The sequence below is a fragment of the Aulonocara sp. 'chitande type north' Nkhata Bay genome, linkage group LG11 (genome assembly GCF_057382095.1).
Source record: "Aulonocara sp. 'chitande type north' Nkhata Bay isolate Kocher_YH1m ecotype deep benthic linkage group LG11, A_spYH_male_GT1.1, whole genome shotgun sequence".
Classification (NCBI taxonomy): Eukaryota; Metazoa; Chordata; class Actinopteri; order Cichliformes; family Cichlidae; genus Aulonocara; species Aulonocara sp. 'chitande type north' Nkhata Bay.
In genome coordinates, this window is record NC_141354.1 from 19,027,034 (window position 1) to 19,044,318 (window position 17,285).

General features: G+C 43.0%; 1 protein-coding gene across 3 annotated transcripts in view; it reads right to left on the reverse strand.

Annotated features, from left to right (window-relative positions):
* Positions 1 to 3,526: 3,526 nt before the first annotated feature.
* Positions 3,527 to 17,285, reverse strand: part of hivep3b (HIVEP zinc finger 3b) — a 40,453-nt gene continuing 26,694 nt past the window's right edge. For all 3 annotated transcript variants that reach the window (XM_086310936.1, XM_086310937.1, XM_086310939.1), the window contains 7 exons: positions 16,819 to 17,105; positions 14,654 to 16,687; positions 14,171 to 14,319; positions 8,086 to 8,261; positions 7,828 to 7,929; positions 6,398 to 7,065; positions 3,527 to 6,213 (listed from right to left, as the gene is read on the reverse strand). In XM_086310936.1, the coding sequence (XP_086167062.1) occupies positions 5,554 to 6,213; positions 6,398 to 7,065; positions 7,828 to 7,929; positions 8,086 to 8,261; positions 14,171 to 14,319; positions 14,654 to 16,687; positions 16,819 to 17,105 (4,076 nt within the window). In that variant the 3' untranslated portion in view covers positions 3,527 to 5,553. The remainder of the gene's footprint in view (positions 6,214 to 6,397; positions 7,066 to 7,827; positions 7,930 to 8,085; positions 8,262 to 14,170; positions 14,320 to 14,653; positions 16,688 to 16,818; positions 17,106 to 17,285) is intronic.

Below are 17,285 nucleotides of genomic sequence, written 5' to 3' on the forward strand. Positions count from 1 at the left end.
ATCTGCCTGTCATGGACTTTCAGTGTAGGACCCCAGAATGCGTGAGCTTGTGGCACATTTTCCAAGTATCTGCTGCTCTGGCAGTCATCTGTAACAGAGGTAAATGTCATTTAGAGATTACATTTGAATGACATTTATGATACCGGTCTGATTTTGAATGAGGGATTGCCTGGCTTTGTGCTGGTGGATAAGGTGAGAGGTGGAAGAAGGGGATGGAGGAAGACGTGAGGTCTGAAGAGTTGTTTATCTAATAAAGCGGAAACACGGGGAGGAGGAACAAGACAATGGATCACTGTGACCACTGTGGGAGGGGAGATGCTGCGATATGCTGGTATGCAATGGAGACATTTTAAATTAAACTAACTTTGTCTTCTCAGTAACAGTTTCTGTATTGTATCAAATGATCAATAGAATAAAGGTTAATTGATTTCCAGAATCCCAGCACAATGCTTTTTGTTTCCAAAGATTAACATGCAGATATATCAGAGACACTGTGACCCTTTTTCTTGAGTAATCAAGGCTGTAACCCTAACCCAAAGAAGTATAACATGAAACCGTGGGTGTGCTTTGAAAACTTGTGACACCAGATCAAAATCACGCCCCTCCATCCTCAATCCGTGGTGAAGTTGAGCACACAGATAGTGTGGCTCATCCCTGCCCACATGCACTTGGTCTCTCGGTCAAGTCAAGCCAAGGCAGGTCAGCCGTGCCAGAGTCACGCAGATAGCCAAATGGCCGCCTTCAAACATGTAAATACATTAAGTACACGTTGGATTATCACTATTGCGCTTCATTGCTGTCATTTCCCAAATGCTCATCAGCTATCTGATAGGAAAATGAAGTAATGAATAGCAAAATTTTGAGTACGTCAAGCTGTTATGATGAAACAATACATTTTAGCCATTGTTTTTTCCCCATTCTAATGACAGAGGAAGCATGCAAAGCTGCCAGTGACAGATGGACATGAGAGGATGACAGAATCTACTGTTTGTTTGCTATAAGAGCTGATGAAAGCTTACACATGAATGTGCAGAACAAGCAGGAAGCAGACAGCACTTTTCCTCTGTAGGGCAGGCATGCCCGGAAAACACTTGGATATGGAAAGTATGCTGGAAAAAACACAAGACAGCGACTTAAACATAAAATAGGAAGAGGTGAACCTACAGTGGTAGCCACAGACTGACAGAAGCGAGGCTGCCATATCGCGCCAACACCAGTAGGTGGTAGGTGAAGTGTCTTGCCCAAGGACACAACGACCAGGACAGACAGAGCAGGGGATCGAACCAGCAACCTTCCGGTTACAAGACGAGCTTCCCAACCCTCTGAACCACAGTCGCCCCAATACGTGGTGCACTCTACGGCTCAGCCTCTTTTACACCAACTTGGCACAAGTCTATCAAGTGTCTAGATGTAATCTGACAGTCTTGTTTAGGGGAGGGGAACACATTTTCCTCTTACATAAAAATGTGGGGATTGTGTGATGTGGTGTGACCGCTATCACTTCTGCTTTGTGATTGGGGGAATTCTTCACATTTGTCTCCCAGAGGTTAGTAGTTCAGCTCCCTGAGAAACACAGATGTGTCCTCCTAAAGCACACCCCCGGGGATCGACGTGTCACATTAGGCAGCCCTCTGCATCACTGCATGCAAAGCAGTGGAAAAGACAGCAAGCAAGAGGAATAGCCAGAGAGTGTCTTTATATTAAACCACACAATGATGTCTTTGCAGGCTTCTGTCCTGGAAGCTGTTTACTTTTAATTAAAAATCCACCCTCCTCAGTTGACTCCTTGATAAAACTTCCTACTATCCCAGCAGGGCTCCGTAAGGCGTTGGCATCTGCAATGTTTCGGAGGAGGAAGACGAATCTGTTGCTTCAGACTGCTTTTGATGGACTAAGTGTCTAAAAATAAAAGTGCCCCACTGCTGCCTGTTTTTTAATACTTTCTGTGCAACATTTTATTCACACCAGCTCTCAGGTTTTTGGCTCCTCGTCAAAAAAACTGGCGTGTAACGGCTGAGTAAGCTTTACGTAATCTCTTGCTGGTTGTGTGATTAAACATTGCTGTGCAAACTAAAAGTAAGACCAAAAACACCGGATGGCCTGAGACGCGATGGGAGAGATACTGTTTATCTGAATATTGCCCTGTGTGTTGCGCGTTGCGCGTGCCAGCGTGATCAGAAGATTGTGAGGCTTGATAAAGCTGATCTTCATAATCTCAAACTAATTCTTTAGAAGTGATAAATATATGTGCTTTCATAATAAAAAAAAATGGGAGTAACAGAATGACACATATAGACAGTTACAGTTCTTGGAACTTATAACTTCTGGTTAAGAATTAGAAGGTGTGTCACCTGCTGACCCCAATGAAATCTAAAGCCAGTGAGACCAGGAAGCAGACTTGCTCCAGTGGTTCTGAGCTGAGGCTTAGGAGTACGCCCTGATTCTAGCATAGCAGCTTCATGGAAGAGAAATATATTTTTCATCTGAAACTGGTGACATCTAGTGGGGGTGCTGAAGCTGTACAGCTGCCTGGCTCGCTGACAGAAACATCTCGAACACTCAGTTTGATTGTGATTACTGTGCTTGCTGCTTTACAGGCACGAGAGCTCAAAGGATAATCTGCACGAACATATTGTGAACAAACCCTAGATCTTAACACACCTTAACACATATTGAACTGTGCAAAAGTCTTGAGCTTTCTGAAGGTTTTTTCAGTGGTTTTCTTTGGAAGTTGGCTGCTTTTTCACTCATTTTCAGTTTTAAATATAATCTTTACCTGTTAAGAGGAGACTGTCATAAAAAAAAACATAATTTGTTCCCATTTGTTTAGTTAAATCTGTGGCACATGCCATAGGTTATCTCAGCACAGTGTGCTCCATAGAAAATTGAGGAAACTTGATAAGTGCAAGGCAAACACGGGTTTCAGGTCTAAAAAACAACCTTCCGCAGATGAACAGTATCTTAAGTCATGTCATTATAAAACAGAAGAAAACTGGAGGAGATCCTAAGTGGGCCAGACCAGTGAAATTCCCCTTTCTGTCAGTATAAAAATGTTTAACTACACATTTACTCACCACATCCTCATCTAGGTTTGACTGCATTTCTAATAGATAATGGCACATGGTTTGAGCACAGATTAAAAATGCAGTTTGGGGAAGGCCAGGCAGATCCCCACATATTAAAGAGAGGTGAATGAATGTTTATTTAAAAAAGGAGGTAAGGTAGGGCATTAAAAACGAGAAGAAACGGCTAGTGGTGCAGGGGACATGCATGAGGTGTGGGCCTTCTGTCTGACACCCCTGGGCTAAAGCATCTGTGCTGAAGGTCTATGCTCTATACTTACAGAAATTACAAGCTTGCCTAAGAGCGTCCAGCATGTCTTGATGAATAAAGGTTAGATTGTACAAGCTCTGTTTGTGCCTCATGCACTGCATGTTCCAATAAATCACTGCATCCATTTCCCATTTTCCCATCAAAATAACTTCAATTGCATTTTATTTATATAGCACCAAATGACAACAACAGTCACCTCAAGGCGCTTTTGTATTGTAAGGTAAAGACCCTACAATAGTACAAAGCTAAAATCCCAGACAATCATATGACCCCCTCTGAGTAAGCACTTTGGCAACAGTAGATATTTATCATATGATTTTAACGTTTTGTCTGCTTTTCAACTGAAGCCAATGCTGATAATGTTAAGAAATCATCAAATGTGTGAAAACAATGTCCTAAACTTGACAAACTGTTCTGTTCAAAATGTTCCGCTAAGGCCAAAAAGAAGAAAGTCACGACCTCAGAGTCTGGTGCATTTTTTGTTTTTATTTCTTTAATGACTAGAAATTTAGCTGTGTGAAATCCGCAGGGCACTTGATCTTCTGGTACCAGCCGACGACTCGGCGTCTTAACTTTTTGTCACCAGTTCAAGATACAAGAACATCATGAAAAAGACACACAGATGTAATAAAAAGTTTCTTCCCCCCCCCCCAAATAACAAAAGTTTAAAAAAAAACCCCAAAAAACAAAAAACCTTGAAACAATAATAATTATCATCAAAGAATAATAAATAAGAAGCACTCTTCCCTGTACAGACATATATTCTAGTCTAAAATCTCTTGTAATAAAAATAGAACTTCAGTGCATTTCCTTTGACACATTTCTGCTGCCCCTTCAGCACGTCTGCGATACAACTCTTAGTTATCCTGGCATTAAAGCAATGGCCTTTACAAAAGAAACAATCAAGGGACAAAGTATTAACCCTCCAGAAGAACATTTTTAAAAAAGCTGATATAAAATTTCACAGCCTTCTCTTTACTATACATCTCAAAAACACAAACCTGGACATAAAAGGCACAAGTAACTACAATTTTCAGTAATACTGGACAAACAAAAATGGAATTCTTTTTGATGAACAATTTTGGTCATTTACAAATGTATTTCTATTCCTTTCACATTGACAGCCCTGTTTCCAACAAAGTCAGGACCTGGATAAAAATGTGCATAAAAACAGAGTGCAGTTAAATGTGCACGTTTTGTACCCTAATATGAGAATAGCAAAACTTTTATTACTTTATATTCTTACTGTGGTTTTTGTTATGCTAGATAAAAGAAATCAACACACAGACAGGCAACCATGACGTGAAAAACTGGTGCTATGGTTCGAATACTCAAAAACTTCTTTAAATTCTTCTGTAAATCATGGATGCTGTGTCCTGCAGGCTAAAGACATATACATCTGGCTTGTGCTAAATCAGGTTTAGGATCAGCATGTGGTGCTATGTGGATTGTCTTTTTTTAGGCATGGTGATATACATTCTGCATATGACCATGAAGGCACCGAGGCTCCATCCAGGTGCCAGCGCTGCCCGCCTCTCACTCAGACTGCTGCAAATATTTTTCTTAAGAAATGTAGAAATAAATATAGCAAAATGATCCCAAAATGTTCTGAGTATTAAAATTGTGTTTAAAGCAAAACTAAGAAAAAAAGGTGCTCTCAGAGTTATAGAACGCGGTGCCCTCCTTTCCACAACACTTGGTGTTTTAAAGGGTTGTGCTGCTGTCCCGAAGTTCTTTAAAGATGGTGCTTAACATGACTTCAACTTAAAAATGTGCATATACAATTCAAAAAATTAATGTTTCTACTTTCAACATTTGTTATATTGTCACCAATTTTCAGTTTAATGTGAGATTTAAATCATTTGCAAATCACTGTATTCTGTTTTTATTTTACCGTACATTTTACAAAGTGTCAAAGTGTACCAGCTTCCTTTGGAAACAGGGTTGTATTTACATTATTACCATATATATATGTATATATACATATACATATACACACATATATATATATATGCACAAACATTGTTTTCATAAAGAAAAAAGTGCATCTTTATAACAAACCTGAATATTGCCAAAACAAACATTTAAATGAACAATAGTATTGAAAATGTATATAAAACCCAAAGCAATTACAAAAAAACAAACAAACAAACAAAACAGACTAGTGTAGCAAACAATAAAGCAAAATGGGATACACGATGCATCGAAGTGTAGACGCTGTCAAGTTCTCTGGTCTCTTGTGGCGGAGTCTCCTTTAGCTCCTCCCGCCACCATATCACTACCAGATGTTCGTTCCTCCCTCTCTGGCTGTTGTCCGATGACACTCGAGGCTACCGGGGGTGTTAGACTAGGGGGTGCTCTTGAACGGTCGTCACTGGCGCAGTGCTCAGTGGTCTCAGTAGAGGACCCGTGGGTGTGGACGGAGCTGTGCGAGCTGCCATATTGCTTTGAGTCTGTGGCCTCCAACTCTGGTTTGGAAAATGTTAGTGCTGTGCTAAGACCTTGCTGCCCTGACTGGCTGGTTCCTGCTGTCTGGTGCTCTGACCAGTGGTCTCCAGGAGTCCTAAGCCCTTGAGTCCTGGGGGTCCCGCCCCAGTATGTTTCAAACCTGGCCAGTGATGGCCCCTCCATTGGGGGTGATGTTGGGGACGTCGGGGTAGTAGCGTGGGACCTTGGTCTTGCCTGTACAATTTGGATCCCTCCTATTGGGATCATCGAATAAGGGACCTTGGCTTGCTGGGAGTGCATGGGAAGATGGCTGAAGATGTTGTCTGTTGTCTGGAGGCCAGGATAACCCTCACAAGTGGAAATGCGAAAAGCAGGTGGAAACAAGCTGGTGTCTGACCATGTTGGCCCTTCTCCTGCTGTTCTGCTTTTCTCCTGTAGGTGGAGCAAAGACTATGTTATTGCTAGCTCATGAGCCTGCTCCTCTAGTACACAAAGTCCTGAGAGCTTTTTGAGAGACAGTGTAGAGAAGACATATGGATTGCTTAATGTTTCTCTGGTTAAAAGTGCAGCCACATATCTGTGACTCGTCTATGAACTAATTAGAAAATAGACTTACCACTCTCATGTGACTACCTGATGTACCAGGGTTCTCCCACGGTAAGTACCCAGGGGTTCTGTGCTGCATCCCCAGGGGCGAGGGAGGCGTTGGAACCTGTGACGATCGGTAGCAGCTGGGTGAAAGGGGAAGGAGAGGAGAAAGGGGTCTGATGGGAGAAGGTCCTCGTTCGGGGGAAGGTGAGACATGTCGGCTGGGTGAGGGGAGCTCTGTCCTCGGAGAGAGGCTCTGGATGGGTGACGAATACTCCAGGCGGGGGGAGAGGCTGCGGCTGGGGGAACAGCTCTCACTGCTTGGGGAGAAGGCTCTTGGAGATGCTTTCCAGCCTCGCCGGGAGAACACTGCTCTCCTGCTCCCCGGCGAGGCAGCTCTTCTGCCGGGCCAAACTCCACGTGGGGAGGGCTCCTGACTGGTGCAGGGAATGGGACCCGGAGGCTCGGGGTCAGGAGTGCCTTGCTTCGAGTGCCTGCTGGAGCTTGAACGCCCCCCTGTTGATGGGTGGGTGTCAGACGATACAGAGGACGGTGGGTTCTCGTGGGACGTGGACTCCTCTTCCTCTTCTTCGTCATCGTCGTCGTCGTTGTCTTCGTCGTCATCCGACTCCTCCACGTCAGAAAACTGATGCTCCTCCTGTTCCTCCGAGCCGCACACACGCTCTTCACTCCCTGCTGTTTGTGCAGACACAGAAAAACACGCAGACTTTAGATATCTATTCATGCCAACACCATGGGCCCTAAAATCTCATTTACTGGATGCGCAAAGTCGTGCAATAAATCCTCACACAAAAGTCACAAAACAGCGATTTACAGGAACAAGCACAAAGCGTGAGGACAGTCAAAGCAAAGGACAAACCAAACCCGGCACCCTTCAAACGCACTTTATAAATAGACTGAGAATGAAAAGGAATTTAATTGAAAAGCGCCATGCCTCTATTCACAAACTATCTCAGCAGCCTTGTGAATGGAAAGACAGTTTAAATGGCGCATCCTTGGCTGTGATGAGTGTAGTCTGTTGGCAAGAAAGAGACAGCGAGAGAGAGGAGGGGTTGCAGAGGAAGGTTAGGGAGGAGATCGTGAAGGCTTTGAGGCTTTTTTTCCAGCTTTGACGGGGAGGTGTCAGCTGTGGCAAAAGGGCTCAGCTTTGTTTCGTTATATACCAAGAACTCATCCTTAAGGACAGGTTACAGCAGCCAGACTGTTGCAACAACATCAGGACGCTGTGGCATGTTCTGTATTCTTCATTTATTTATCTTATACTTTTTCAAATTTCTTATGCAAGGCCAGAGGGAGGAGAATAGAACATCGTGTTGCATAAGCTGTCAGTGCTGAACAGCTACTATTCTTCACAGGCAGGAGTTCATCCAGCTGTGTACCAAGATTTCTCCACAGGGGGAAGGCAAGTATGTGAGATTCATCCACCACCTGAAGTACCTGTTTCCTCGCTCTCCGGCTCATCCAATGATGACTCAGATACACCCATTGCCTGGCATTTTTTCCCATGAGCCTTTGACTTCATGTGTTTTGTAAGGTTTCCTAGGAAGAGAAAAAGAAAGAGAGTTTAAGACAAATGAGATGATCATTTTAGCAGCACAGCCAATAATGTGATCACTGGGCAAAAACAGCATTTTTACATTTAGGACCAAAGAGCTCATCACGTTTTAATAAACAGAACCCAAATTTTCCATTCACCTTTGGTTTTGAAGGCAAAGTTGCAGTGTTTGCAAATGTATGGACGGACATCGGTGTGCGTTTTGATGTGCTTTTTCAGCATGCTTGGCTTCTTGCAGCGGATGCCGCACTCTCCGCATATGTACTTTCCCCTGCCGCGACCTCTCACGTAAACATACTCCTCGTTGGACTTATACCTATGAGAAACAGACAGGTAAGAGATCAGAGACAGCAATTTTAAAGCTGCATTTATTAGATTTTAGGTCACTTGAGGAAAACCGGAACAAGCTGTAAGCACAACATTCACATTACCCCATTTGCAAATTTATCACGGTTATGGTGAGCAGATGCAGGGCAACATAACATTTAAGTCCAGTAATACCTCCTCTTTCTGATTTTATGTCTCTGTCTCATCTCGAAAAAACATTTTCCTCTTTATCTTCTAAACTGGTGCAGTCCCTGAATGTGTCGCTTGATGTGAAAGCGACAAGACCGGTTATTTCTGTACTGAAAACAGCACCACTATAAGCATACATTCACTGAATGAGTGTGTGTGTGTTACTGCTAATAAATACTCATAAAGTGAACTTGAGACCAGAACCAACCGAGGCAGATGCAAAATAATCAAACAGGAAGTCGACTTGTTTAGATGTTTGCTTCGACAGTCACACTCTGACAGACAGAAAACACTTAAGCATGGAAGAAATGAATGAGTGAATGAGGCATATTGCATAAAGCGCTATATAAGAACCAATTCATTTACTATTTGCCATTACATAACAACTGGGGACTAAGTAATCAGTGATGAGAGCCATTTTTTCTGAAACTGTGTCCAAATGTTCAGGCATTTCTACAATATATACAAAGGTCCGCTAAGCAGGGTGTGAAAGCATAACAGAAAACAATTATTAGCAAAAATATTAGAATGAGAAGGGTTAGATTAGAATCAGCAGTTAACCTAACCCCACTAACTGCATGTCGTTGAGGTGTGGGAGTACCCGGAGTACGACTGTGGCCTCACAGCAAGAAATACCCATCTTCAAACCTTCTGCTCAGCGTTCAGTTTGTGTGTTTTTCCTTCCTGCGTGATTTTAAAAAGCTTTTTTTATTTTTATGTCAATATAATTCAGCTTTGATCGTTGTTCATTAACACTTAAAAAACATAAAAACTTCAGACTGTGTATTTTTTTAACCTTTTAAAGTCGATTTGGCACTTAGTTGTGATGTTTTAGCTTTGCGGTATGGGCCTTGAGATTGCAACAGGGCAACGAATGTATTCACAATGACAACCCATTCAGCACAGAGCAGAACGGCCAACCTGAGGAAAACAAAGGTAATAGAAAACCGCAGATAAAATATGAGACCCGCTCATCCAGATAACCTCAAATTTGGCACTGCACTTACTCGTGTCCTCGGCAGCGCACCTGCCAAGTTTAAAGTGGATCTGATGAATGTTTGACGAGATAGGATGAGATAAGACAGCCAGACACACATACACATATTTCTTGATTTATCTGAGAGACAGAGCATTATGTTCGCCAGCTAGTTTTCAGTTAAACCCTGAAAACAGCTGCTAGGAGCCCAGAAGGTGATAATGAAAGCTGCAAACCCCAAAGCCCAAAATATGCACTCAAAGATACTTGGAGGATTACTGCAGAGTGCAGTCATCATTCTTTCTTCTTTCACATTGCACTGCGAGCAAATTCAGTGATAATAACAAAGATAACTGTGGAAGTTAGTGATTGCAGCACAGATACATGCACAAACACACACACACACACACACACAAAACTGAGAAACAAGGCTTTCTTTATGGTGCAGGTTGGGGAAGCCCCACCAAAACCCCTTCAGCACTGAGTCCCTCCACTACACCCTGGTGCAAAGAATAGCAGCTATTCTGCTCTGAACGGGTGGCCCTGCCAACAACATCAGCGGCTAAAGAGAGGGAAGGGAAGCCTGGCTATGGCCACCAACCTAAAATAGATACTACATATAAAAATCAAGCAACACATTTAGGTCTACTCTATAAAAAACATTGTTTATGCACAAACTTCATGTTTACCAAAAGGCTATTTGTAGACACGGCGTGGCACAGAGGTCTTATATCTGAATGAATTGTCCTCTATGAAAAATCCACTACTCATGGGGAAACTCACAAATCATTCTGAATTGTAAATATCCAATCTGTGCCGACTGTGTCTAATTACAGGATGTCACGACATCTACGAGACACCAGGCTGTGAATGTTCCCCGTTGTATAACAGAACCAGTAACGGCAAATCATAACAAATTGTTACACAACTGTAAAATAGCCTCAACAGTGAGAATGTGTTGTGTTCATTCAGGAGCTGGCTACTGTTTACCTGCCGTGTATTTCTTGCTACTGCTAAAAATATCCACCCACATATCCGAAAAGAAAAAAAAGTAAAGTAAGAGAACTTCACTTCAGTTATCTAGCATTAAATCAGCAGCATATCTCTCGGTACATTCAGTCAAAAATCATGTTTTAGCTTTATGAGAGCCTTGTTGGATGCTGGGAAGAATAATGCTTCTAACCAAAAGGAGCTACTAAAGATGATTAAAACATATTTAATCCTCATTTGAACAGAAAGAAACAGAATAAACTAATATTTTTGTCCTCAGTCTGTCTGAGGGGCACGGGTAAAGTGTTACAGGGTGTAACAAAACATGCATGGTTAACCATTTGCACCAAAGAAAACAATCATGTTTTTCACTGAATCAGTTCAGCTGCTGCCCACATAAACTTCCCCAGACTTTCACATGACTAGTAAAAAGCATTTATTGTTGCCCATTTCCTGAAATCGATTATTGAGATGACAGTGTGGTACTATTAAACTCCAGAGAAGCCTGGAAGCAGATAAAATCTGGCAAGCCACTGGAACATAAACAAAGCTGCATGATACATATTCATAAAAGACTGCTTTCTAGAATGAAATGAGTGGCACACAGCTATGATTTCAAAGTCTTGACAAAAGGGAGACAGGGATAATGAGTCGGGATGAAAAGCATTCTGTTCTCTTCAAGATTGAGTAGCTGTGACCATTTGCATGCATGGTGGAAACCAGAGGTGTGGACTCGAGTCACATGACTTGGACTCGAGTCAGACTCGAGTCATTAATTTTATGACTTTAGACTTGACTTGAAAAAATGTTCTAAGACTTGTGACTTGACTTGGACTTTTACACCAATGACTTGGGACTTGAATTGGACTTGAACCGGTTTACTTGAAAAGACTTGATATTTTACCCCAAATATAAAATTTAACATGCATATTATATAGAGATTGAAAATGTGACGTCATTCACGGGTAGAACCGCAAAGGATTCTGGGAACTCGTGGCAAGCGGTACTAGCGCACGCAGGCTTTCAATTAAAATCAGTTATACAGCGATAAAAAGAAACACAAAAATGTCAAGAAGCCGTTGTATTATTAACTGCAATAGCCGGTCGCATGACAGCCACGGGAAGCCGACGGGTAAAGAGATCGGTTGTTATCGGATTACCTCGTTGAAGAGAAATTGTTCGAGCCATGTTTCCGAAGTAACAAAGAGGCGACTGGATTGCAGCCATTCAAAGATCAAATATAACGTCCCAGAACCCTCCAGCTCACAGGTTAGTCTGCTCCAAGCATTTACACAAAGGTCAGTGTTTTGTAGTAGTTAATACGTCACTTTCATAACATAACTGGTGATATAGGTTACAAGCAAGTCTGGCGCTGAACAGAAATTGTCGCGCTATGCTCCTTTATTTATTGTGCATAAATAGTGAATTGTCCTGACACAATATTGCGTTTCGCCTCTGTTATTATGGTACATTGACAAAAACATATACTTTTATTCACAGGATAAAACAGGTTTTTTGTATCACTAATTGCCCAGTACGATTACAGCATACAGTATTATTGTCACTGCTACATTTCTGTGATGCTACCAGAAATTATTTCCACTACTAATTAATTACCGTTGAGCTCAAAGGTCCTATTAATAAACGGTTAAGGAATGTGTATTTATGACGACGATTTGTGAGACTGGTAAACTTATGATACGTACGATGGTCTTTCGTTCTACACGGTGCATTTCAAGGTCCTGCACCCATCCGGCGGTAAACTGTACCTGGGCTTGTTGCAGTGACCTGAAGTTACTAAACTTCATGAGTGTATGCACTCACTCCAAGAACCGTATGATTATAAATATGCATATAAATATGCTAAGATGAGATAGCTGACTTCATCTAACTAGCAAATGTTGTCCAGGCTACGTTGGTGATACAGTTTTTTTAATGTGTATGATATTTTTGTCATGCGATTTTAAAGCCGGTCCTACAACCGCATCCAAGAATAACATGCAGCGTATCTCAGAACTGTCGGTGAAAACTATTCTTGGAGCTAGGTTTAATTGAGCTGCATTTTAAAGAGGTGCAATTTCACAATTTGTGTATATTTTCTAAGTTCACTATTTTGTCATGTGTTGAGAAAAACACAGATTTTAAAATTACATGGTCTAATATTTACATTTAGCATAACTGCAACATTATTTCTTCGTTGTTTTTTTTTTTTAAAGACTCGAAAGGACTTGAAATTCAAAGTTTCAGACTTGTGACTTGACTCGGACTTTTACACCAGTGACTTGAGACTCGACTCTGACTTGCCTGACATTACTTGAGACTTGACTTGAGACTTGAGGATAAAGACTTGAGACTTACTTGAGACTTGCAAAACAATGACTTGGTCCCACCTCTGGTGGAAACGCAGGAGAACATCAAGGAGCAGGGATGAGAGACAGGAAGGACACAGAGGAGGTTTTGGAGGGAATGAAAACAAAATAATGTGCAGGTAAGTGAAACTGGAAGAGCTGCCAGAGAGAAATGGGCAACACCTCTGGGGTTTTTTTGTGGATGAAAGTGCACTTCCTGAAGTTCAGTGCCTTATCTACTGTTACACGGACAGCTTCTTTACACCTGACATTCATGCACCTAAGCAGGAAATGCAGGGTGTGCCAAGTGTTAACACTCTGGAAGAGAAAAACTCAAAAATAGAAAATTTACCAAAACCAAACCAAACCAAAAAGAATACCAGTATCATAGGAAATTATCCACGTAAGGCAACATTGTATACCTTCCTTTTATTCTTTTCCACTCAATTCAAATTTTAAAAAAACCCACGTTTTTCAAAGTGCTGTACAGAAAACAACAAGGGAATAGATAAGAAGTACATAGATATGAGATATAGTGGGTGCTAAACATGCAGTCACAGTCAAAAAAGGCACGGGAGACACAGTGAGCAAGTAGGCAGACTCGAATGACATTACGTAAAAACAAGTTTTAAGTCTAGCTTTCAAAATCTCAGTGGAGGGAGCAGATTTGACTGCACAGTTTGGGGGCAAACACAGAAAATTCCCAGACTCCTCTGAGTTTAAATCTAGACCGAGGGACGGTCATCAGCTGACTGGGGGGACCTGAAAGCTGAATAGGAGTGTAAGGAACGAGTCAAACCATGAAAGGCTTAGTGGACAAACAGGAGGAAATCATAAAATAAAGATTTAATCAGATACATTTAATGGGGAAACTTTAGCTCGGAATACTCAAACCTCGGGAATAAAGCACTTGGTGCTGGAGGAAAAATCACTCAGACATTTGTGGAAAGCATTTATGTGTTATCCTGATCTGGTCTGTAGACAAATATGACAGCCTCGACTGTGACTCTGACTGCTTGCAGACTGCTTCATACTGTGCCTCCGTGTGACTTTTTATAGCCATAAAAATATTAATGAGAGCCTCACAAAGTTGGAGACAACCTTTTCCGCCCTCTCACACACACAAACCCACACATACACACACAGACGCTGCTAGCTCTCCAAATTAACACCTCTAAAACACAGACATTCGTGCCAGCAGTGAGAGGAAAAAGCTTGGCTACAGGTACAAATGAAGTCCCTCTGGACTCGTGGCCTCCCATCTGTTATTGTATTTTCTCCATGCACTCTTGTCAGCTCTCCATAGGCTGTTTTGCAGTCAGCGGGCATTGGTTTATGAAGAAGTGTAATGAGGAGCTGCCATATTTTGAAACTATAGAATTAAACAATTCTTACCCTCCTTCAAAGATGCAAACCCGAGAAGGCTCGCTCTGCTTGGAGGTGGATGGTCTCTCCACTTCTCGCATCTCTTTATTTTCTTCCTTCTTTTCAGGCTGCTGCTGTTCCTTTACTTCAGTGAGGGTGCTGGGTGGGGTGGCATGTACCTACACTCAAGACACACATGGGAAAAAAATTCAAAACAACTTATAATAAAATGTTAAGTGCTGTTAAAGCAAGATTCAGTATAATTCCAGTTGTTTATCATTATGTTTTTCTAATGGCACAATTGGTGACCATGTTAGAAAATACTAGCATAGTATGCTACTATGCTAGTATGCTACTATGCTAGCAACCTAAAGAGATGAAGACCGCAGAGCTTTGACTTCTAAGATGTAGAAGTATTCAAGAGAAAAACAGACCGTGAAATGTTCTGATGTAAGCAAATTAAACATGGTCAACATTTAAGTGGAAATGTATGTTTATTGTGTTTATGTTTACCTCTGACACATGCGGCGTCCTGCTGTTTTCAGGGGCCACTTTGACTTCGGCTGGAGTAGGGGCCGTAGCCATGGTATAAATCTCAGAAGTGTGCTTCTGTTTAGAGCAGAGCAGAGACAGGGCGACCTTTGTGCTGATGCCTGGCAAGTTGGGGTTGTGAGCGCTGACGCTCCAGGTTGAATAAACTGAAGTGCGGGGGTCCCTCTGGGCAGATGGGTTGGGTTTAACATACTTCTGGTAGCACCAGTTGACTGAGGTTGAAGTGTGGAGGCTGGGGAACGAAGATGCGCTTGCGCCCACCTCCACAGCTGACACAGCTTCCTTTTTTTGGGTGATCTTCTCAGTTGTTTCCTTCTCTTCCACCTTTTCTTCCCTGTCATTTTTCCTTGGCTGGTCTTCTGGCTGCCCATGCACATCCACACTCGTTACTTCTAATGTATCCGATTTCTTCTTTTCCTTTTCCAGCTTTTTCCCAGTTGCCTTCCTTTCTTCTTCCTGTACTACCTTTGGTTCCACACGGCCCTCCTCCTCTTCTTCCTTATGGTGGCCCTCCTCCTCTTCCTCCTCTTCTTCCTCCTCTTTAACTCTTTTCTGGTGACGCTGGGCTTCTGTGCTGAGCTCAAGACTGGCTGCAGGGGACAGCATGCGCTTACTTCCTCCTGCCCCTAGTGGACCGTATCCATCTCCAGATCCTGAGGCCAGCTCTGATGACAGAGACAGAGGAAGAAGGCTCTTGACATCTGGAGAGGGGACTTTCAAGTAGCTCCTTTGCAGTGTCTCCCGTTCCACCTGGCCCATGATGACCATAGCCGTGCAAGAAACTGGTTCCTGTGAGCGGGTGGAAACCAGAATCTGGGAAAGTGTGGTATACATTGCACTGGCATATGTGGGTATATGAGTCTGGAGGCGTACTGGCACCACGAGAGACACTACTGGTGCAAGCTGTGCCAGGCATGTGGCGATGACCGGCCTCGGGTGGTGGTAGGAGATTGTCACAAGGGACTCCTGAGTCAGTGAAGAAGACACAGAAGAAATGGGGGGTCTGCTTTCTGTAGTTTGAGGAGAAGAAATGTGTGTGGTAAATCTTGGAGGAACGGGCAAGTACATGGCCTGGCTCGATGTATTCCTGGAAGAAAAATGGCGAGGAAAAGGGGGAGGAAGCTGATGGAGGGGTATTCCCAACCTTTCAGCCATGTGGATTTGTACTGGATGTATCTGTACAGGCGGGGATTCTGTGTGTGACTGTAGAAATGCTCTTTGAATGATTTGGGTGGATAGTACTTCCGATATGGCTGTGGTGACCGGGAGGAGCTGGGACAAAGACCCTGGGGGAAATGCTTGATGCCCTCTGGGGTGCAAAGGAAGCACCTCCTGAGAGGATAAAGAAATTTGTGGCTGTAACAGCTGCAAAGCCTTTCCAGTGGCATCGAGGCTAAACTGGGAGCTTACTCCAGTGGAGTACAGAGGAGAAAGATTAGAGTAGGAAGGACCAGGTTGCGGACTCTCTGCTCTGGGCAGCTGACTAGTTCTGCCTCCTACTTCCTGTTCTGGTTCCCCTAATGGAGCATGCTTCACTAGAAGACACTTTCTCCTTTCCTTCCAGGAGGATGCAGACTGCTGAGGAGACAGGGATCCATAGTCAAAGGACTTACTTCTGATCTCTGGGATCTGCTCCGTTTGTTGTGGACTAGCTGGGGCCTGCTCTGAGGCTGAGCGCCTCATCTCCTTGTGGCTTTGGTGGTGTTGGTGAGAAGCAGATGGCACCATCAACATCTGGGAACTTTGGCTACTGGGAGCTCGGGCAGCTTGCTCTGATTGTGCTACATCCTCAAAAGAAACAGAAAAGTTTGAAATGTTGCTTTCTTGACTGGGGCTGCGAGGCAAAGACATAGACTCAAAGCTGGACTCTCCAGAGGACTGGGCAGCTTCTGCCAGCCTGAGTCTTTTCTTCTTTGGTGGCAGCTTCTCTGCAGGGAGCTGGGCCAATGTCTGACTTCGTTGAGGCCAGTGGAACTCCTCTACTCTCTCTGCCTCCTAGGACAGATACATTTTTTTATAAATTTAGTATTTAAGTCAATGGTAATGATGCTAACTTGGACAAATGCATTGTATGAAGACTGTAAACAAGCAAGAAAAAAAAACATAATTCAAAAAGGTACATTTACCTTTGATGAGGATGCTGTCAGCGGGGGTGACACAGGTGGCATTTCAGCATCGGGCTCCACAGTAACAAGTATCTCCGGCACTTGAATATTTGGCTGGCGGATGAGGCGAGATGTAGAGGGTGATGGTTTTGGCTCAGGTTGTGTTTGCTGACTCTCTCTGAGGTCTGGATCTTGACTTTCCATAGATATACTCTCTTGCTTCTCAAAAGAGCTAGTGTGTTGGATGACAGACACACCCTTCCTGTCCTGCTGCTGCTGTTGGTTTGGTTCAGTCTGTAAGGAAACACCTAGACACAAACAGTAGAAAAATTAGCTCCCATTATAGGGCATCAGTATTGTGCTTTTGAGTGATGCAACTTAGCATTTTGTGGATTCTATTCCCATCTACTGTACAGTGCTACGGGTTACATGGTAGTAGTTTTTCCCGCTTTCTGTTTAACTATGTTAAGACAGTGATGTAGTTTTAG